Raw genomic sequence first — 23,933 nt, forward strand, 5'->3', positions numbered from 1 at the left:
ATATATTTAGTATAAACCAAAAATGGGGGCTATTGAAGAGGAAATATGTTAAGAAAACAGTTCCTACTTTTATAATATGCAGAAATTGTCGTTACCAAACTGTGAAACCGATTCCGCTATAATTACCCCCCCCCCCGGCCCCTCTAATGTGCAGACATATAGATAGCCGAATTGTATTATTCCCACCTGTTTTCCTGTTTCTTGATTTCGTCAAGATTTAATCGATTTACGGTTATGCTAGTTGAAACAAGAGTGACGCATGGCAAAATGCATGGAAAATAATTAATTTGGGCTATATATATATATATATATATATATATATATATATATATATATATATATATATATATATATATATATATATATATATATATCAAGGAGGCACACTTGTGCCTCTATAAAGAGGCGACCCACCACAATGTTAAGCGATTTCAGGTCCTAGAGGTCGCAGAGAGACGGCGGTAATCGCATTTTGTAGCCCAAGCTCAAACTAAGAAACTTGCAAAATTTCATCCTCCTCCGACTTTATCTTCATGGGGTAAACTGGGCCGGACGTTTGGACCCTCCCACCACAGCCCCCCTTTAACGTTTTCCGATTGGGCTAAAATTTAGAGGTTAAGCTTTTTTAGGGCCCGGGAGATTATCCTCAAAATTTCAGCTTAATCCGATCACTCCTTCCCTGTTTTCAAAAAACCAAATATAGCCACTTAAAATTCATTTCTCTTTTTTTCTTAGCCACGCCTACAGGCCACAGTTAGCAACAAATCCGGTTGAATGAGGACTCATTCGAAGCAGAATTTGGCCTGTTAGGGTCTTTTGATATTTTCAGACCGAAAAAATTATCCCCCGAATTTACATTTACGAAAAACCTTAGTTTTTTTAAAATAATACAGATAAACAGGTTAGACATGCTTTGTTATGAAAATATCTGCGCGTCAATTTTAATAACAAAGCATGTCTAACCTGTTTATGTGTATTATTTGAAAAAAACGACGTTTTCTAAAGAGTTAAAGAGGCTGAGTTACAAGGTCAACCCTTAAAACGTACAGGGATTAGGAGGCACAGTTGGGGGGGCTGTTAAAGAGGCTGAGTCACAAGTTCGAACCTTAAAACGTACAGGGATTAGGAGGCACCCTGTACGACGTGATTTGAGTATTCAGGAATTAAAAGCCTTAACACAAGAATGTTCAAGAGCGGGGGTTTGGGGGGCGGCAGCCCCCCAACTTCAACTCCTGACACGATCAGCTAACAGTTAGTCAAGCAATAATCAAGGAGGCACACTTGTGCATCTATAAAGAGGCGACCTACCACAATGTTAAGCGATTTCAGGTCCTAGAGGTCGCAGAGAGACGGCGGTAATCGCATTTTGTAGCCCAAGCTCAAACTAAGAAACTTGCAAAATTTCATCCTCCTCCGACTTTATCGTCCTGGGGTAAACTGGGCCGGAAGTTTCGACCCTCCCACCACAGCCCCCCTTTAAAGTTGTCCGATTGGGCTGAAATTTAGAAGTTAAGCTTTCCTAGGGCCCGGGAGCTTATCCTCGAAATTTCAGCTCAATCCGATAACTCCGTCCCTGTTTTCAAAAAACCAAATATAGCCACTTAAAATTCATCATCATTTCTTTCTTTTTTGTAGCCACGCCTACAGGCCACAGTTGGCAACGGATCCGGTTGAATGAGGACTCATTCGAAGCAGAATTCGACCTGTTAGGGCCTTTTGATATTTTGAGACCGAAAAAATTATCCCCCGAATTTACATTTACGAAAAACCTTAGTTTTTTTCAAATAATACAGATAACCAGGTTAGACATGCTTTGTTATGAAAATATATCTGCGCGTCAATTTTCATAACAAAGCATGTCTAACCTGTTTATGTGTATTATTTGAAAAAAACTACGTTTTCTAAAGAGTTAAAGAGGCTGAGTTACAAGGTCAACCCTTAAAACGTACAGGGATTAGGAGGCACAGTTGGGGGGGCTGTTAAAGAGGCTGAGTCACAAGTTCGAACCTTAAAACGTACAGGGATTAGGAGGCACCCTGTACGACGTGATTTGAGTATTCAGGAATTAAAAGCCTTAACACAAGAATGTTCAAGAGCGGGGGGTTTGGGGGCGGCAGCCCCCCAACTTCAACTCCTGACACGATCAGCTAACAGTTAGTCAAGCAATAATAAGTAATAAACTGTACAAAAACGTGCAGAAATTATTTGAAAAAAACTACGTTTTCTAAAGAGTTAAAGAGGCTGAGTTACAAGGTCGAACCTTAAAACGTACAGGGATTAGGAGGCACAGTTGGGGGCTGCCGCCCCCAAACCCCCGCTTTCGCAGCCTTTAAATAAAAAAAAAAAATTGAAACTGAAAGTAAGGAGCGACATTAAATCTTAAAACGAACAGAAATTATTCCGTATATGAAAGAGGCTGTGCCCTCCTCAACGCCTCGCTCTTTACGCTAAAGTTTTTATTGTTTAAAAAAAGAGTTGTGAGAAAGTCAAACTTTAGCGTAAAGAGCGAGGCGTTGAGGAGGGCACAGCCTCTTTCATATACGGAATAATTTCTGTTCGTTTTAAGATTTAATGTCGCTCCTTACTTTCAGTTTAAATTTTTTTTTATTTAAAGGCTGCGAAAGCGGGGGTTTGGGGGCGGCAGCCCCCCAACTGTGCCTCCTAATCCCTGTACGTTTTAAGGTTCGACCTTGTAACTCAGCCTCTTTAACTCTTTAGAAAACGTAGTTTTTTTCAAATAATATATATATATATATATATATATATATATATATATATATATATATATATATATATATATATATATATATATATGATACGATTGATAAACAGATTTTGTTCTCAGAATGATATTAATTAATCGTTATACTATGTTTATGTTTCGGTCTTGTAACTAATTAAATAAAAAAACAAGTTTTTTTAACTGAAAGTAAGGAACGACGTTAAAACTTAAAACGAACAGAAATTATTCCGTATATGAAGGGGGCTGTCCCCTCCTCAACGCCTCGCTCTTTACGCTAAAGTTTTTTTATTGTTTAAAAAAATAGAGTTGTGAGAAAGTCAAACTTTAGCGTAAAGAGCGAGGCGTTGAGGAGGGGACAGCCCCCTTCATATACGGAATAATTTCTGTTCGTTTTAAGTTTTAACGTCGTTCCTTACTTTCAGTTAAAAAACTTGTTTTTTTTATTTAATTTTTGAACGTTTTTGAATTAATGCAGGTTTTGATTTTGGCTCACCGTACATGAATAATTAAAACAAAATTTGCATATTATATTTGGTTAAATGGCTTTCTCTAAACTTGTTTAATTTTATTTACGAACGTTTTTATTAGTAATAAATATACGTAACTTAGAATTAACTTACGTAACGAACTTCTATATTCATAAATTTTTAACACGTATATTAGGGGGTTCGCCCCCTAGTCAATACCCTGCTCTTTAAACTATAGTTCGAATTTTTTTTCCAGTTCTTTAAAAATGACCTCTTAATCACAATCAGTTGATCATTTGAAAAATTTGTTTTTTTTTATTTAATTCCTGATCTTTTTCTTTAATAATGCTGTGAAATCCGGCGCCCACTTAATATCACTGTCCAGTCCCACATGAAAACATCATTAATTGAAAGATACTTCCTTAACTAACCCCACCCTCGACATACCACCCATACAATAAAAAATCTACACCGTAAAAGTCTGTATACGTCCCAATAACCAATACTATAGTTTAACATTGAGTAAAGTTCATAACTTTCAGCCCTCCCCCTGGGGACTTTGGGGGATCAAGTCATCCTAAAAGAAATTTTTATCATATTTTCGACCATGCTGAACAAAATGCCTATCTCAAAATTTCGATCCGGTGATATTGAGAAAAAAATGAGCGTGGGAGGGGGCCTAGTTGCCCTCTAAGTTTTTTGGTCAATTAAAAAGGGCACTAGAACTTTTAATTCCCATTTGAATGAGCCCTCTCACGACATTCTAGGATCAATGAGTCAATACGATCACCCCTGGGGAAAAAAAAAACAACAAAAAAAACAAACAAACAAATAAACACGCATACTTGATCTTTCTTCTGGCAAAAAATGGAAAATTCCACATTTTTGTAGATAGGAGCTTGAAACTTCTACAGTAGGTTTCTCTGATACGCTGAATATGATTATTTGATTTTCATTAAGGTTCTATAATTTTTAGGGGGCCTTTCCTCCTTTTTTCGAAAATCAGCCAAATTTTCTCAGGCACGTAACTTTTGATGGGTAAGATTAAACTTAATGAAACTTATATATTTGAAATCAGAATTAAAATCTGATTCTTTTGATGTATCTATTGGTATCAAAATCCTGTTTTTTAGAGTTTCGGTTACCATTGAGCCGGGTCGCTCCTTACTTACAGTTCGTTACCACGAACTGTTTGAAAATGCTGCTGACCACTGTGTTAGGTGCTGTGAACTTGTGTGCCTCTTCTTTCTCTGAATGAGATGACACATGGTTTTAGAGTGGATCTGATTTTTAAGCTTTTTTTTAGGTTTTTCATCTTAAGTTTTTACTCAAAGGAGAGTAAGAGGAATATTAAGCTACAAATTAGGGACGTGATTTGCTATGTAGCAGGGGGGGGGGGGAGATGCCAAGCTAGAATTTTCTGAAACCATCTTTTCCAGTTTTATATACTGTCAAACCTAATTGCAGATCTGATCTTGATGACATCAAATTGCCGAACATCATGGCGAATCCTAGTTTGTTCGTTGGAACTTCACTGACTGAGAGAATATACAGTTCATGTTAAACAACATACCAGTCTGTTCGCCTCTTGTCTTGCCATATGCCCAATACCCAATTGCTATCAGGCATTCAGTAGGAGTAACAAACGTGGTATTCATCTCAACTCCAACTTAAACTGAAAATATTGTTACTAGTGCCTAGTGAGACTGCAATCACATTTTCCTGCAGTATAAGTTAGTGTCAATCAGAGTTTGTGAAGAGAGACCTCCTATTTAGCCACCTCTACTTCCATATAGGAGATTCACATGAGGAACCTTTTAGAGGTTGTAATAAGATGTTTTGAGTACAGAGCTCCCTGCGGTCTCACATCTGCAGAAAATTGCAAGATCATGTGGCTTTAAACTGCCTGTACCCCTCCCCCTGACCAGGGTAAAGATCGTGCTGAAGCAAATAAATCTCCTGAGTCTCTAGACTCGAAAATGCTAGACTTGAACCAAGATGAAATAATGCGGGCTGGTTTTGCAGCTACAAGCAGCACACCAGGATTAGGACAAACATCCTCAGGTGACTCAGTTTTTAATGCTATTGAGCCTAGAAGGCAAGCATTTGCAAATGGGCTTGCTTTGCTTCTCCTTCAATTAGAATCACAGAAACATGTAGCTTCCTCAACTGTTAATTTTATTCTAGAAAACTTTAGGCTTCTTATTTCTGAGTACTATGAACTTGTAGCAAAATAACTTATGTTGCTAAATGCATATCTTCTGTTTCTCAGCCAGATTTGTTTGAGAAAATAAATGACGAAATTGATTGTCATTATATGCACCACCCTTTACTGCTTGTTACAGACCCTACCACCGGATCACTAAGATCTCAGTACGTAAGAGACCAGTAGTTTATAAGTTGCAACACTGTGGTACCGGAAGGAAGTCTGCATTGGACTTGACAAGTATGGAAGCACGAGATTTGTTCAAGTAGTTTAAGTTGCAACCATCTTGGAGAATCTTTTCAAAAATACAGGACTTATTTAATTTCTGATAGATTGGTATCATCTTTCAGAAGAAGGTGCATATAAAGACTTCTATGATGGTGACTGTTTTGCTTCTTTGTATGCTTCTGATCCTGAAATGAAGAAAAATGTGAAATTTCTTCAGCTCTACCAAGATGAAGTACAAATGAAAATCCACTTAAAAAGTCTACGTCAGGAAAGTACAGCGCTCTAGCTTTTTATAAGAGAGTTCTCAACTTCCCACCTTGGCTTTGAGCAAGGCTAGATCTAGTGTAGTTAGTAATACTAGTACTGGAATCAAACTTCAAAATTGTTGGTCTTGAAAAGATCTTCAAAAAGGTTGTGAATGAATTAGTGTCTCTTCGCACTGAAGGTATTTTGATTAGTGGGACAAGGTTCAAAGTTTTGTTTTCTGTATATGTAGAGACAGCTTGGGTCCAAATTTTATTGGAAGGTTCGTGAAATGCTTTAACTGAAATTTGCAGTATCCTTGCAGAGTCTGCATGTTCTCCGGAAGCACTGCTGCTAAAGACTATTGGAAAAGTAAATTTCCTCTTAGAACTGAAGTATCCTATGAGAAATCTTTAAACGAGCTGCAGGACTCAAATATTAGTAAACAGTGTAAAAATGGCGCGAAGTTCAATCCTGCTTTCAATACCTTGCCAAACTTTCATGTGACAGAGTTTACATTACCGCCATGCATAGACTATGACTTGTATGAAGGTGTTATGAAGGGGGATGCTTGTGATGAAAATGCCTGTGATGCCGTTGATCCGGTTATCATTGTCGTCGGCGAGTAGTCACAGCTCAGTACACGTTATTCATTGGATTGCGTTTCCACGCCGTCTGATTTAATTAGTTTTGACATGTTAAATAGACTTCTATTTAAGTTCCTACATCTTCAAGTGCAATAACTCCTGTCCTTTGACAAGAATATTCCGCTACAGTATTACATACTGATGTCGTAGAAATATTCATGGTGCTTGATTTACCTTAATTATTTTATTGATGACAAGAAGATCGGTCAGTACATTTTTTTAATTGAATGGATTAGGTGTGGTTGGATTCTTCACTCTTTTTCACCTCATTTGTTCATGATCTTCTCCTTAATCTCACAATAATTACGAAACATTTATCTGCGCGTTACCCCCATATATATTTTACAAACCCCGGATATATATTTTACAAAAGCCAAATATATATTTGGCTTTTATTTTACAAACAATGGTAAAACATATGCTATTGCCCTTTAGATTTTTCCTTCATAAGGCGTTTGGGACAAAGAACTTTTTCCCCATGTTGCCATCTCTGTTTAAAACTTGGGAGACGGTCCAAACGTTTTTTTTTGTCTTTCAGGTCAGCTTTCGACGCAGGAGTGTAGTTTACATAGACCTCGTGGAAATCTGTGAATGCAAAATAATGCTGAAGGCCTTGCTTACATGGTTCATGTCATACTGGGTTTTTGGCATCAAGTACGGGAAGCAATGAGGTCTACCGTACTTACCGTCAAGGAGATGTTTGTTGCATACATATAAATTTAGTCAAATAGAATAACTTTTATCTTTGGCCATACTATTTTTCGGAGTGCTACCATTTCATCTAACTGTCACAAGCACTAAACGAAATAACATCTAACCGTCAGGATATCCACACAAATTTATAAGTTTATATAATAGTAATAAGTATATAATAGTTTAGAAACAAATTTCAGCTATGTATTTGCACATCAGGGGGATGGGGGTAAAGCATAGCATTTATTAAATACGTAACCTAACCTAGGTAGCTTTTCCCCCCTAAACCCCAAAAACCTAAAGTTTTAAAATTTGTCGATGTCCTGACAGTTAGTGGTTCTAGCGGATTTTTTTGTCGATGTTATGACGGATTTTGTCGATGTCCTGTCGTTAGTGGTCCTGACGGTTAGATGATATGACGCCTTCCCCTATTTTTTTGCTTCCAAGCAAGTTTTCCATCCTGCTCGAATACTGCTTATACCTCCAAAAAGCAAATTGAAGTCCAATTACACATATTTTTTTTTTTATTCTGAATCTACCAATAACCACAAACTGGGATTTCACTTCAAAGTTTGCCCTTTTCCGCCAAGAAACAGGCATTTTTGCATCGTATTGATCAGTTTTAGATTCCTTCAAATTTTGGAAGTTCTAACTTTTGTTTCGAGCATACAATTCTTTGGTTTCAAGCAAGACCTCAACTCCACCCATAATTTTGATAAATCCTTCCTCAATCCCACCTTTAAATAAAATGCCTCACCCCACTCCTCCTTGACTCATGCATAAGACCTCAGGGAAAATGAAGTATCTTTTTGGGTCTACTATGCCTATATTTCCTGGTCTCCTTAAACTCCACTGGACTAGTTTTACAACCTGACCTAATTCCATCTGGTCCACCTGACCTACTTCCATCTGGTCCACCTTTATCTTGCTAAAAAGCCCTAACAGACAATCATTTTAAATCACTTTTACCTGATGTGGCCAAGGACTCATCCCTCTTTTATAATCGAAATGTTGTTTCATTTTCTAAGTTCTATGTCTTCCTCCGGAAATAACATCCTTTCTACGCTACTGTCATTGCTGGAAATTTCTGTTGTACTTGTCAATGTAATATTAATCACAACATGACCTAACCTGATGCTATACATATAGACATTATTTTCTACGAAATTATTACTAATTGTTACAAAACTCTTCATGATTGTAGTAATCTTAGAAACTGTCTTTGTTCTAGGTATGCCGTCAAGATGGACCCTCAGAAGAAAGCCCTCCTACCAGCAAAAGTGAGAACGTTTCAAATCAAACTCTAATATATTTTTTGTGTGTTTTAAAAATTTTTAAATTCAAATATATGGATATGTAAATAAGAAATAAATATTTAGTTTCGTTTGTCTTTTTCCGTAGTGTTTGGCCAGATGGTCGTGTTTTTAAGTTGATACCACAGTTCATATAATTATCCAGTATGATCATTCTCTATCTCACCCATTATAAAAACCCGGACCGGGGTGCGAGTGCTCCGGAGAACGTTTTTGCATATATAAACATAAGCGAAGTCAGATCTTTTCACGGGTAGACAAGTCAGACTGTGATCTAATTGGAAACAAGTGGAAACCCGCTATTACGAATAATGCACTTTGTTGGAAACAATCGGAAACAGACTAACCTGCATTCCCGCTAATGCAGAAATAAGTGGGAGGAGCTTTTTGTTCGCACCGAGAACGAAGGCCAGAAATGATCTGCGATAAGCTTACTGGATAATTATATGAACTGTGGTTGATACGAATTAGTCAAAGCCAGAGCAAAGATCAGATATAGGCCGAGACTGTTTGTGCTTTTATTCTTCCGTCATTTAGTTGGTTTTGTGGACCGTATTTAGTATACTGGCAAGAGTAACTGCGCTGGACACAGAAGAGGTTTCGTTTGACAAGTCTCCCCTTTGAATTTGAACTTCGTATGGTATGATGGATCAAAGTCATTTCGCATTTTTTTTTTTCCTACTGCCAGTTGACTTAATATTTTCCCCAAAAATATAGACCTGTCTTCAAATTCAGCCTTTACAGTTGGATTTGAGTGTTGTACACCAGTCAAACTACTATTTTACAGTCGTTTGACAACCCGTTTATAACTGGAAACGATTTAATTGTAATACAGCTGTTAGATTATAGCCTATTTTACCAATTGGCTAACAATGATATTGGTTTGGACAGTTGTACATATTCCTATCAAGTATGTTCATTAATTAAATTGTAAAAGCTACAATTAAAAATTTAAACTCAGGACCCTCCCCCTCCAATAAAATCCTTTGTCCCAACCCCCACCAAAATCATGTGCCCCCTCCCCCCCAAAAAAAAGAACCTTTACCGGCTACCCCGCCCCTAACGGCTAATCATTACTAATTTACACTGAAGATGTACAATTGTACGCTAAAAAAGCGAGACGTGGAGGCTTCCTTGATTGGTAGAAACGAAACTCGAAGCCAACGCCTCTCACGCCAAAGCAACATAAAAGTACGCTAAATAACTGTAGTTTCGCAACAGAAGAGGGTCATTTAACGTTGAAAAAGCGTAATTTCAGGATCACAGGGATTGGCAGCGACGAATACGGTGGATCCGCCCATAACGTTAGATCAGTCATAATGTACGCTAGAAGACATTCTTCTTAATCCTCTGACTGAAAAACGCTGAATTAGCGCCCGTAAGTAAAAGAACGCTTTTTTTTAGCGTAAGGTCCACTTGTTACACCATAATTTAGCGTAAAAGTACGAACAGATTTTTACCGTGTAAAAATGAACCTTTTCGTTTTTTGTACCCTTTCCTAGGACAAAAACTACTTGACATCTCAAGAACAAGAGAGCTGACCACGCGATGAAAAAACGTAGAATTTGAACATTGGTATTTCTTTAAGCCCCTTGGTAAAAACACTTGCGTAATTAGGAATTAATACTGCATTAAGTTCTTTTTTTTCGAGTTTGAGTAGGATACGTCACCAAGTTACAAGTAGGCTAATCCGTGTTCAATTAGTAAATTTTACTGTTTTGCTTAAAAGAAAATCAATGTCTTAGTTCAGAACTCAAATTTTGTCACAATTTCTAATGCAAACACTGCAAACGATTTTCTTTGCCACTGGACCGGGCGTCCGCAAAAATTTGTACCATTAGTAGGGAGTAGGGGCCAAATTTGTCAAACTAGTAAAGAAAAGACAATTTCCACAGAAAATATAGAGAATGAAGGAGATTCACAAATATTTCGAGATTTCTAAAAATCCTTAGAGCCTAGATCAAAACTCGGCTGTCCAATTGTGCCTATAAAAGAACATCTATTTTGATTCTAGACAGGAAATATTTAAGTAACAATTTTTGTAGGTGCGCAGAAACCTACGAAAGGATAAAATAAGTATCGCATGACAAACAAATATTTGTTAGTCAAGATTCGCGGAATATTCAGTTTGGCACGAAATACAAAAACATCATCCTAGAAGTTACGGAAACAGATCTCGAGAAAATCGGCGGTCAATCTGTATATGACTCCATTATTTATGTCGGGACAAGGTGGACACCCTAGTCAATGCCTTTTTATGCTATATAATATCGTATTCCGAATATAATATCGTTTCACTCGCAAATATAATTTAAAGTCCCCTATAGTGATACCTACAGTACTTGACGAGAGTAGTGACAAGTAGTTCCATTACCTTCCTTATTTTATGAACACGTTCATTATAAGTCATTACCATGATAATCGCCCCTGATGGTCCCATATCTTGTCCTAAGAATATATAACTTCGTTATATATCATCTGGTGTTTAAACGGTGTTGAATTGGTTTCACATGGCGCTTGAGAACCGCTCTGTAAGTGATTTCAATGGAATTGCTGGAATTAAAAGTCACTTAAGGTCCATTTAAGGACTTTAAATTATTTGCGAGTAAAAGGATTATTATATTTGGAAAGAGCATAAAAAGGGATCGACTAGTGTGCTCATAATACATACAATACAAATATACAAACAAACAGCAAAGAAAAAAGAAGGGTAAAATTACTCCTTTAAATATGTACACATGCATAACCTATATTTTTTTTACATGCTGAGCAATGGTCTACGTAGTACAGGTACCGATTTCCTGATTTTCTACCTTCGGCCGGGAGTGCAATGCGTGGTTGGGGGCAAATCATCTTATGCTTCCCGCGTTTCGCCCAGATTTTTCTAGGTGGTTTGGTCGACTCTGGCTGAACATGAAGAATCACACCATTGACCCCCCCCCCCCAACTGCAAACCAAATAACCAGCGACACCAGGACTCGAACCCCTGTACTCAAGAAGTTCTAACCTATGGTGCATAACAAACGGAAGAAAAACGCCACTTTTAGGCACGAATTTTAGGGTGCTTCTTAAGACCAAGATTAACTGTTGAACATTTCTTCTCAATTAGGCACTAAGATTGAGCAGCAATTTTTAGCTAGTGCCTCGCTTATATTCCACAAACTAGGAATAGCTGACTTTAGTCACGTCATTACGGGTGGGTTTTCGTAGGACATTTCCAGAAATCACACAACACTTTGCCTTGCGGGAAGGGAGACATGTACGTAGGTAGAGACAATAGCAGACTTTGAAGGTCATCGGAAACAGAATAACATTCTGAAAATGGTAACAATCGTTTCACTAATAAACTAGCCAAACTCTGCGGTAAAGAACATTCAATTAAATATTTATTGCGACTAATTTCATAAGTGTCGACAGCTCTTACCGTTCTTACTCAATTGATTTATTTTAACGGCTTTACCTCGGTGGTGTCAATTCGCGAAAATGAAGGGGGGGGGGGTAAAATATATTTTTCAAAGTCTAGTAGCGGAATTTTTTGTTTAATCAATGTACCGAAAAAAGTATTTTCCGATAAAAATATAAAAGATATAATTTCAAAATCTAGAAGGGAGGGATAATCCCTCCCCCAATCGAAGTCCCTGCTTTGCCCATTTCCCCAAAAAGATGCATACTTCATGGGTAATGTCTCATATGTCACAAACACAGCCAAATGTCCTGTTTGTAGCTCAATATTCCCTTTGAACCTCTGGTGAAACAGTGAAAGCTGTACACATAAGCCCTGACAAATTGCTTAGGTATACATAACGCAACCTATAGAAATTAGCATCGACCTATATGGTTGGGGGCCTCCCCCTCTAGGCCAAGTGCCTATTGTACTTCTGCACGAAGACAGCTCTGACAAGACAGTTGCAGTGGGAAATTCCGTTGAAGTTTAGTTAAAGCATCACACAGAAGCAAGGCCGTACCTAGAGGGGCTTAGGGATTTGAACCCCCCCCCGTATGTTTGCCTTACTCGTAAAAGCGTAACAAAAATGGATATAAACAAATTTTGGTTCCTTTTTTTGTAAATCCCCCCCTCCCGAAATTTTTTTCAGTGAAACCCCTCAGAAAAAAATTCTGGGTACGGCCTTCCACGGAAACTGCATGGAACGGCCAAATATTAAAAAACAGTATTTAGGCTCGTCTTGAATTACCTTAGTCTCATTGACGAAAACTACGATGTAGGTAAATCTTCATTAAATATTTAATATATAGAGGCGGTTAGGCTGGGGCGGGCGGGCCCGGAGCCCCCCCCTCCTGCGTATGTCCCTGATAAGGTGTTGTTGCCCAAAACAAAACAGTGCGTACTCTTACGAGAAGCAACGTCTTTGGAAGTGTAACCTAACCTTCAATAGCATTAGCCAAACTTCACTTCTCGAGTGCTTCAGGTATAAGACATAAGTACCTACATAAATACCCCAACTTAACCCTTTGGGTTAATAACCCGACCCTGCAAACATTTTTGTGAAAATTTTCTAGATTATTTTTCAGTATTACAATATCCCTTAGCAACAAAGAAATCGCTATTTTTTTCCTTTTCAAGTTGGCAATTTTCTGCATAGGAAATGAGTACGCGGCATCCAAATTCGTTCTACATCATTCAAGTGTCAAATTCCAATGCATCCTGTAATAAAAGCTGGACGAGACAGTACGTAATCAGCATATTTTAACAATTTAAAAAGGTGATTTGAACTTAAGAGTTCTGATAAAACAAACACTGGAAGGTTTTGCATTTCTTATTTAGCCTTTGGGTAAATTATTCAAATAAAAAACAGATCTGAGCAAAAATCGCGAAAGAATTGCCTGTAATAGATCGAAATACGCTCAGCAACTTGACCTTAGGCAAGATCGCAAAAAAACAAGGCTCGTAAAATTTCGAAACAGTTAAAGATTATAGGAAAACACGCAGAAATCTAAATAATAACGTTAAACTCAAAATATTAGGACGAAAACAAATCATAAAAATTTCGAAAAAGAGCTTGAAAACTCTCTAAAAACGGTATCAGATCAAAATAAAAGTATACAATTAGAACGACCATGGTCGAAAACCCTTGACTGGAGGGTGGCAGGCTCCTTCAATCTAAGAAGTGGCGATGACATATGCCTAAAGAAACGCATTTCAATGCCCAATTTGTGTAACTCTCCATAAATCTTCAGTTAACGTAGAAAGGGGTGTGGGGAGGGGTATGAATTAACCTCTCAGCTCCCTTCATTTAGACTAAGGGCAAATAAAAGTGCGGCGGGGTGATGCCCCCTTCTTATTGCAGAAAAATGTAAATAAGGAGGGATGTGGCTCAACAATAACCGAAACGCTAACAAACAAAACTTTAAACGAACAGAAATTATTATGTACGTCACTTTTTGCGCATTTTTTTTGAACTTTTAAAACAGCTTTACTAATTAAACGGCCCTTGTGTTTCAGATGTCATTCTTAAATGATTGGAAAAAAAGTCAAACTTTAGCGTAAAGAGCAAGATATTGAGGAGGGGACAACTCCCAATATACAAGTAATAATTTCTGTTCGTTTTAAGTTTTAATTTTGCTTCTTACTTTCAGTTGAAAAAAATTGTTTTTTTTAATTTAATATTTCACAAAATCGTATACAAGGATGTGTAACTACCTATTAACTATTATGAAGGAGAGGCTGTGGGCCATTTTGTAGGCGGGAGGGGGGAACATGCCTCAAAGAGCGCATTTTAATGCCCAAACATCCTAACTTTCCTTGAGCTTTCAGACAAATATAGAATGGGTTTTAGAGAAAAGGGGGGAATGTCTAATCCTTCTTGAGTCATCTTTAGTATTGGGGAATTTTAGGAAGAAAAGGAGTATTTTTGTTCTATACCTTTAGTGTTGGTGCTCAGAGAGGGAGGTGGGTGGGTAATAGTGCCTCTCACATTCCGAATATCTTTATCTATATGCCATAAATGCTAAATTCACATGCCTAATGGCAGAGGTGATAAAGACGAGGCGGGGCACCATGAAGCTCACCAGGAAATTTCTTTGGGAGGGATTGGCAATTATTACCAGGTAATGGCAATTGAATTCTTATTACCAGACATTGGCAATTGACAATTATTACCAGGAGCTTTGATTTCAGCAATTTTAAATTGTAATATTTATCTTTTTCCATTTATATACAATGTGTCACTGTTTCTAAACACTCATATCTTGGTTAGGCCCGAGCATGATTTGAAAAATGATCAGAAATTAAGTAAAAAATCCAGTTCTTTCAACCGAAAGTAAGGACCTACACCAAAACTTAAAACGAACAAAATCTATCCCAGATATCAGGGAGACTGCTTCCTCCTCAATCCCCCGCTCTTTGCGCTAAAGTTTGACTTTTTGTCTCAATTCTTTAAGAACAACTGCTGAGACACAAGGGCCGTTGAATTGGGCGTAACGAACGTGGGAAATCAACAAATTAAGAATTCAATTCTTGAAGCATTGGGATTAAAAGCCAACCTTTAGCGTTATCTGCAGTTGTTTGAAAAGCAATACCTTACATAGAAATATTAACAGCACACAGTTGAGGATAGGAAGAAATCAGGGGCTCCAGTTGGGGGGTGGGGGGGGGGGGGTCGCCTGCCCAGTTTTTCAAAAATAAATTGTTGACATTTTCACTGAATAATGGAAAAAGCAACAAATTACCCCTCTAGATTTAAAAAAATATATTTTTGAATATCTTCATAGAAAAATCGACAAAAATCGACCCCCCCTTAAATATTCGTGGATTGGCATCCGTGCAAAAAATCCCCCAAAACTCGCTCGGTCACCCCCTCCCAGTTTTTCAAAAATAACTTGTTGACATTTTCACTGAAAAATGAAAAAAGCAACAAATTGCCCCTCTAGATTTAAAAAATATATTTTTGAATATCTTATAGAAAAATTAATAAAAATCGACCCCATCCCCCTAAATTTTCGTGAATTGACACTCAAGCAAAAAATCCCCAAAAAAATCGTTCGAATGCCTCTCTCTTTTTGAAACTTCAAAATAATGGCCTAAAGGTGTAATTTAAGCTATTTCGACTCCTTCCTCCACTATGGTAGATCTGGATGAATCAAACCATAGTATAAGCCCACTTTTGTCACTCATACTTACAAAAACAGGTTAAACAAAACTTAAAAGTCATCAGAATTCTAGATAGACCTTTTCTCAACTCCCTAGACCCCATCTACCCACTAAGAGTCCTTGTGGGCACCTAGGCTTTGTAATGAGAAAGAATTACTGTTAGAAAAATTTATCAGGTATTACAAGAAGGTTCTAGGCGTTTACCCCTCCCCCCCCACCCATAAAATACCCCCTCCCCCCCCCCCGTGGAAATTAAGGCTTTCGAAATTTAAGAATTTTATTTGAGTTTTTTGTTTTTCGTAGGGGGAACGAATTTTGGTACTAAAATTCGAGAACACACCAGTTTTTTCGTTACTTTAGAAATAAATTTGGGCTATATATTTGCATATTGGAGGGGGGGGGGGGTAAAGTAGAGTGGGTCTGCATGCAAAACGTGTTTGTTAAGGTTATTCTGCATATTAGATAGATAGATAGAGAAGTGTATTCTAAAGCCAAACTATACGGCGATGAACATAGTAAAATAATATAAATGAAAGGTACAAATGACATAAACTTTAATCAGCGATCATCATAAAACACTTAAATGAAACACTACACTGACCTAATAATAGTACTTGATACTTGGAAAAACGGTCATTGAAAAAAAACACTTAAATGAAACATTACATTTAATTTATACTGGTATTTTTTTTTTTTTTTTTTTTTTTAGTTAACAAAATTTCCAGATACCTTGATATTCTTCTGTAATGTTTTAGTGGACATACCTAGAAGGAATTTTTTTCTGACTTCAAACTGTCTAAATATTTACCCCCCCCATATGCAAATATATAGCCCAAATTATATATTTCCCATCTATTCTGTCACTTTTCTTTGTCTTGATCCATGCTAAGATGAAAGAAACTGACGAAGAAACCAGTTTGTTCTCGAGTTTTACACAGCGTAAGCTTGAGTGAGTGGCGCATAATGCACAAGTACCAAAATTCCTTCCCCCTACGGAAAAAAAAACTCAAATAAAAATCTTAAATTTGGAAAGCCATATTTTCCAGGGGGGGGTATTTCCCGGGGGGGAGGTAAACGCCGGCCACCTTAAAAATAGATATTGAGCGTAGGCAGTGTCTACAGCTCCACTAAATGTTTAACGTTAAAAGCCACGGGTTGTTGAAACGCACAAATTTAAATTTTGATTGCATAGAGATAGAGTTTATTAACAAACTTCTTTTTGCTAAGCAGTACAGAGTAAACAAAGATATTTTTTATCATCGCTATGAAACATCCTCCAAAAAGTCATAAGCAGAAAAGAGCCAAGACCAAAACATACCTGCTGAACTCGTTTCCAAGAAATACATCCACTAAATATATTTGGAGTATTACGTTGACGAAGTTGAGGACTTCACAGATAATAAAACGAGCAAAATAGAAGTTGTGCCCCCGTAAATTTGCAATGAAGTATTCGATGAGGAGCTTCTTCCGACAAGTTTTAGTATCTTCAGCTACAATTGGGCAATTTAGGTTGAGAACGAGCATTTTCATTTTTCCCGCTTCCCAAGTTTTCCACAAGTATCGGGGAATATAGAACATCAAGGCTTGGAAAAACAGGACGAAACATACCCATTGGTAATATTTATGGTATTTCTTTTCGTCTTTCTCTGTGTGAGGTCCAATTCCTAGAAAATTACATAAAAATCAGTGTATATTAATAACCCAAACACTGTTCGTGTACATTCAACACTACTTCCAAATTAGTTTTGATTAGTCCCTTAATCTCATCACCATCATAAGCAATTTGCAAAGTACTAGTAACAATTTTTTTTTTATAATTTAGGACGAATAAGGATAATGCAATTAACATTTCTTTCAAGTGTGCATATTTACGACTCTTTGGCCAAACTTTGTCTCTGGCCGACGGAATTAAAATGAAAATTTTGCATTCACAGTAGTTTTCCAAGGCTGAGAGGGGTGAAAAATCAGAAACGTACTTATTCAAGGTATTATTTTTCCATTTTCCCAGTGGTTCTTAGGGCCTATGTCGAGGGAGGGGATCGCCTACCCCTTCTGTGCAGTTATGTAGCCTAATATCAGGTTTTTCATGAGAGAAGGGATTTGACGCTTCAAAGGAAGTGCTATTTTAGGTACTTTTTGAAACGTTCGTAACACTTTGGGTGGAAAATTTGAGATTTCCCTCTTTTCAGCAATTTGTCCTTCGGAGGAGATGGGGGTCATCGGGAATTTTTAGGGAAGATTTACCTCTATGTGCAGGAGTCACTGCAAACAAACAATGACGCCATTGCAGACAAACAATATTTTACAAAAAAAAAACATTTAAAAAACAGGTTGCACTGAAATCATCAATCTTATTACGATTCAGTACAGGCTGTATCAAATAAAGAAAATATTTGGTACTAGTGAGCTCTACGTGCTCTTCTACATGCCCTTTATGGAACTTCAAAAGAGAGATGTTACAGATACCGGAATAGATACATGGCACTAAAACAGTCGTTAGAGTGGAATTCAGCGAAACAAGTGATTACACATAAATATTAAAATTATATTGTGGGATTTGTCATTTATGTAATTCTTATAATTTTTGTTCAAAAACCATTATAACCGGGTATCTGTCTCTGGTTAGGTTAGGTTACGTATTTAATATATGGTATGCTTTACCCCCACCTCTTGTGTGCAAATATATAGCCCAAATTTGTTTCTAATCTATTACATATTAATCATTTTTTATTTTATTTCATTAGCATTAACCAAACTTAACTTCTTTAGCAGTATATAGAAGTGTCCGTATAATGCACCAGTACCAAATTTTTTTTTAAATGGAAAAAAAAGAGTAGCATTAAAGCTTACTACTTCAGTTTCGATCTTTGATTACATCAGAAAAACTTGGTTTTTCCCCGCGTCTGTGAAAGACACCGAAGCATGTTTGGACCCCAGTTTTTTTTAGCATTGCAACTAGTTCTAGAAAGCTTGCTCAACCAAATGTTTAAAAGACTCCGGAGTTGGATGTCAGGTGTACACTTGGGATTCAGAGAAAATAGACAAACTTCAGAAAAGTCTTCCGCGGGTATTAGCCAAAGGGTCACCCATTCGCCCATCTGGTGTCACGTTGGAGCGTCACCTATTCCGCTACACGCGGCTCGTGCCGATGGGCAAGCACGATTTTTGAAAGTGGGTTATCCCTTGGTTTGAGCCCTCCTTAGAAAATATATGTGACCACCGTTGCAAAGATATCACTCAAGGTTGAAGGTCAACCTCGAAGGTGAGACTGAAAATGTTTTTTCTCCATTGGACAATCGTGCCCCCCTCAACACAATTTTTTGAAAAGTTTGAAGATGTCTTGTGTGCGAAACAATAAGTTCTCCTAAGCACAGCTCTTTATGGCAAATAAATAAGAAAAAGTTTTTCACATTTAAAGACATTCTCATATACGTACAGGAAGGAGGCTGCCGCTCCCTTCAATATACTGCTATTTCCGCTAAAGCTTACCTTGCACTTTTGGCAAAAGTATCACACGTTTTCAAACATGTACTTTTATTAAAAGGCTTTGAGAATGAAAGTACTAGCATTTGCTCCAAGTTTCTACACACAAAATTACAACAATTCCCAACTTGAGATAAGAAAAACTGTCGAGTGAAAAAGAAGTAGAAGTGATTCCTTGTGTACCACAAGTACCACAAAGTGTTACTTACGTGTTATCCCGACCACACTCGAAGAAGTTTCATCTGCTTAAAACCAGTTTTTCTGTGTGCACTCTCAAATAATCAGCTTAGCCACAGATAAACTACTACGTATGCAGGTATATTTTAATCACATATTTAGAGTTGGTTACGTTAGCTGTCTAATATAATGCGTTCTGGGCGGCCTGCTTTCCATAGTTTTCGGTTGTATTTTCCATAATTTTCTTACTAAAGTATTATACTTTCATCATACTTAGGTATACTTCATTATGATAAACATAACTTCACTTCTTGAGTGTGGTCAGGATAACACGTAAGTACCCAAAATATTACTACACCTAACTTCTACGTTCCCGCTGACATCGTCGTAATGCCTGGAAATACAGAAAAGTAAATTCGAATTTACTTTTATGGTAACTTTTAATAAAGATAGGTAACGGGCATCTTTAGTGAGGCAAATCTGCATCATCGTTATCATCATCGGCATTAGTATCCGACTGAAACATATAGAATACTATTAGAGTGAAATTGATATGGACATGCCCTTTTAAGCTTTTATAGTTACTTTATAACTGTTACCGGTGGATATGAACTTTAACTAACTCCTGTAGTTAGTGTAAATTGTTACGATTTACCACCTAAAATGCACCCTAAAGTATATTCTTACTATCCAACGAGCCTGTAAAGAAACAAAAACACGTAGCTTTTCAATCATGACCAGAGAAAAATAGTTTGTCCCCTTCCTCGAAAATTCTAAGGCATCTTACTCCCTTAAAACCCTGAAAGTTCCAACTCAATCCAAGAGCGGTCAGACCAACAGAATATATATGAAACTACATAAATATTGCCATCTTTAGACAATACCTGTTGATTGTAAACAATATCTATAATGAGATCCAGTACATGTCTTAAGGCAAAAACAAACTTCAGAATCTTTTTTTGCATTACAAAAACCAACTGACTGATCCGGTCTCCGGGTAGCATCTATAGCATCGGTGTCCGGCGTTTACCCCCCCCCCCCGGCGAATCCCCCGGAAAATATCCCCCTCCACGGAAAATACTCCCCCCGGAAAATAGTCTCAATTACTTGGACTATCTGTCTTGGCTTTTCTCTGTCTACAATTAGCCATGTCTTGATGCAGCCTATGCAACCTACTGCAAAATACTTGATAACTTCAATTCAAATCAACGGATAACGGCCCCGGAAAATACCCTCCCCCCCCCAAAAAAAAAAACGTGGAAAATAAGACTTTCCGAATTTGAAAATTCTATTTGAGTTTTGATTTTTTAAATTCCGTACAGAAAAGGAATTTTGATACTTGCTTAATATGCACCACTAACTCAAGTTTACGCTGAGTAAAATTCGAGAACAAACCAGTTTTTTCGTTAGTTTCCTCGTTACTTTAGAAATAAATTTGCGCTATAGATTTGCACATTAGGGGGGAGGGGAGTAAGTATAACGGGTATGCATGCAAAATGTGTTTGGTACAATTATTCTGCATATTAGATAGATAGACAAATAAGTGTATTTTAAAGCCAAATATATGAAGTAAAAAAAAAAATGAAAACATTTAAAATGTATTTTGTTTTCAGTAAAGTGCAAATTACTTTCTGGTCTTGAAGAGGTGTGGGGGTTGTCAGCCCTACTCCTGCTAATTGTTGCTATTTTGAGTTTGAATAGGTTATTTATTGTTATTTCTGTTCGTTTTGGGTTCTATCTATCTAATATGCAGAATAATTGTACAAAACACATTTTGCATGCAGACTCTTTATGCTTACCACCCTCCCTTGAATGTGCAAATCTATAGCGCAAATTTATTTCTAAAGTAACGAAGAAACTAAATAAAACACCATGTGTTCTCGAATTTTACACAGCGTAAACTTGAGTGACTGGCGCATAATACAAAGTGCCAAAATTCCATCTCCCTACGAAAATTAAAAAAATAAAACTCAAATAAAATTCTCAAATTTGAAAAGCCTTAATTTCAACGTGGTTTTTTTTTCTTTTTTTTTTTTGGGGGGGGGGGGTATTTTCCGCAGGGTGGTATTTTCCGGGGGGGGGGGGTCTGAAAGCCTATGATGTTTAGCCTATGTTGTTTAGTAGTATTAAACTTGAGTGAGTGGCGCATAATACACAAGTGCCAAAATTCCATCCCCCGACGGAAATAAAAAAAATAAAACTCAAATAAAATTCTCAAATTTGAAAAGCCCTAATTTCCACGTGGGGTATTTTTTTGGAGGGGGGTATTTTCCGCGGGGGGGGGGGTATTCGCCTAGAACCATAGCATCATATCATAGGTTTCAGACTTGCCATTGGCTAACCGAGTCTCACAAACACTAATTTTAGACCCCGGCGGATCGACCGAAAGCCGCCGACAAGAGGCCTGGTCGAACGCAGCGGAATTGTCGCAACGCCGCCGGCAAAGGCGGCGGCGTTTGGTCGACTTTAAATTAATTTCGCGGCAATTCTTTATTGCGTCAACCGCCAAGTCAGAGCTTTTCCTTCTCGTGTGGTTTAGTATCTCTATTTTCCTGATTAGAAATCAAGAAGGGCACTATCCCAGAATTTTCGAGTATTTCCCTGAAAATCTATGCGTCACCCCGAAAAAAAGTTTGGTTTCCCGAATCCCCGAAAATCACGCAATCATGGTCCCACCCTTAGTGATTTATCATTAGTAACTTTCCCTGCCAAATATTACTTTTGCATACCATAATTCTTCACTACTCTCTGATTCATTAATTTTCGTCTCTTTTGTTACTTTGCATAAAAACCAGACAGATGCAATATGCAATTGCATTGCAAATATTGCAATATACACAGTTCTTCATATGTTGACAAAAAAAGTATCATCTTTTTGAAATGAGTTTAAATCATTTCGAATCCAGTTTCCCACTTGCAATTACTTACATCATTCGTAGTCAAGAATTTTATTTTCAAGTTGAATAGAATATTAGAATTATAGAACGCATTCACTACAGTTTGATTTTGAAATTGATAGCAGAAAGATCGCTTCTACAGCTGAATTGTAAGTTTTCAGATTTTTTTTTTGCTGTTTTTAGATAAGATTTTCTTAATGTTTAATACTCAATTGTTGAACGCCTGATAGGTTAAAGAAAATACAATCTTCTGTCTTAAAATATTTACCCCCCCCCCACAAAAAAAACCTTCTATTGAGACAATATTTAGCTATAGAATAATCTATGTACAAGGGTGGGGAATTAAAGATTGAAACAGAAGTTACCCCAAAAATATGATTCATAAAAAAATTGTAAATTATTGCCTATAAGGGGGAGGGGGCTATCATTTTTAAATGATAATACCTGATTTTTTTTTTATTGAAAGCAGGGATGCCAAAAAGATATTTATTTTTTTCATTTAAAGCAGAGATGGAAGAAAATACTATCAAATTCCCTGGGAAACCATTGAAATATTTTGATAGACCCAGGGCCCCCCATTAGGACTTGTTCATTGTCTTGGGTCTTTTGCGATTTCTCATAGGCTACTGGCCTAATTTGGCTTTTGTGTGTGCTCCCTTTTAATTAGATTCTTTGGATCTTATTGAATGCCACGGCGAATCTATGACTCAGTTTTCCAATAGTTTGAGGTATATCTGAATAATTTCGCCTTTTCTGTTGTTGTCTTTGTACCCCTTTACTCATACCCTCAATTTTTTTTCAAGGAACACTAAGCTGTTTAACGTTATTTCGCGTGTTTGTTGGAACCATATAGTGACCTAGTTAATTATTAAAGGAATTATTCTTTTTAATGTAAAGCTGCGACGGTATCCTAGCAAGGTGGTATCCAGAGGGGGGGGGAGGTATTACATTTAAATGATAATATCTCGAATTTTTTTTATTGAAAGCAGGGATGCCAAAAATTTTTTTTTTTTTAATTTAAAGTGGAGACGGTATTCTATTAAGGTAGTATCCAGAGGGGGGGGGACGGTAGGGAGATATTATATTTAAATGATGGTATGTCAAATTTATTTATTTTTTAAAGCAGGGATGCCAAAAAGTTAAATATTTTTTTAATTTAAAGCAGAGAAGGTACCCTATCAAGGTGCACGGTATCCAGGGGGGGGGGGGTAGGGAAGTATTATATTTAAATGATAATATCTTGAATTTTTTATTGAAAGCAGGGATGCCAAAAAGTTAATTTTTTTTTAAATAAAGCAGAGACGGTATCCTATCCCAGTACAATACAGAGGGGGGGGGGCATAGGGAGTTAGTATATTTAAGTGATAGTACCTTGATTTTTTTTTTATTGAAAGCAGGGATGCCAAAAAGCTATTTTTTTAATTTAAAGTAGAGACGGCATCCTATCAAGATGGTACCCAGAGGTGAGGGGCATAGGGAGCTATTATATTTAAGTGATAGTACTTTGATTTTTTTTTTATTGAAAGCAGGGATGGCAAAAAGTTTTTTTTTAAATTTAAAGCAGAGACGGTATCCTATCAAGGTGGTGTCTAGAGGGGGGGGGTAGTGAATTATTATATTCAAATGAAAATATCTTGAATTTTCTTATTGAAAGCAGCCTCAGTCCACACAGAGTGGATAAGTTGATTTTTATTCATGATAATTATAGCCACATCCCGCAGTTAGAAT

General features: G+C 37.1%; 1 protein-coding gene across 1 annotated transcript in view; it reads right to left on the reverse strand.

The window, feature by feature from the left end:
• LOC148949962 (innexin inx2-like) overlaps positions 1–23,933 on the reverse strand; it is an 89,549-nt gene that overhangs the window by 16,520 nt on the left and 49,096 nt on the right. The window contains exon 2 of the mRNA XM_089092033.1: positions 16,967–17,312. Within this exon, the coding sequence (XP_088948159.1) occupies positions 16,967–17,312 (346 nt within the window). The remainder of the gene's footprint in view (positions 1–16,966; positions 17,313–23,933) is intronic.

The sequence above is a fragment of the Artemia sp. Qi Xiang Cuo genome, chromosome 7 (genome assembly GCF_049724085.1).
Source record: "Artemia sp. Qi Xiang Cuo chromosome 7, ASM4972408v1, whole genome shotgun sequence".
Classification (NCBI taxonomy): domain Eukaryota; kingdom Metazoa; phylum Arthropoda; class Branchiopoda; order Anostraca; family Artemiidae; genus Artemia; species Artemia sp. Qi Xiang Cuo.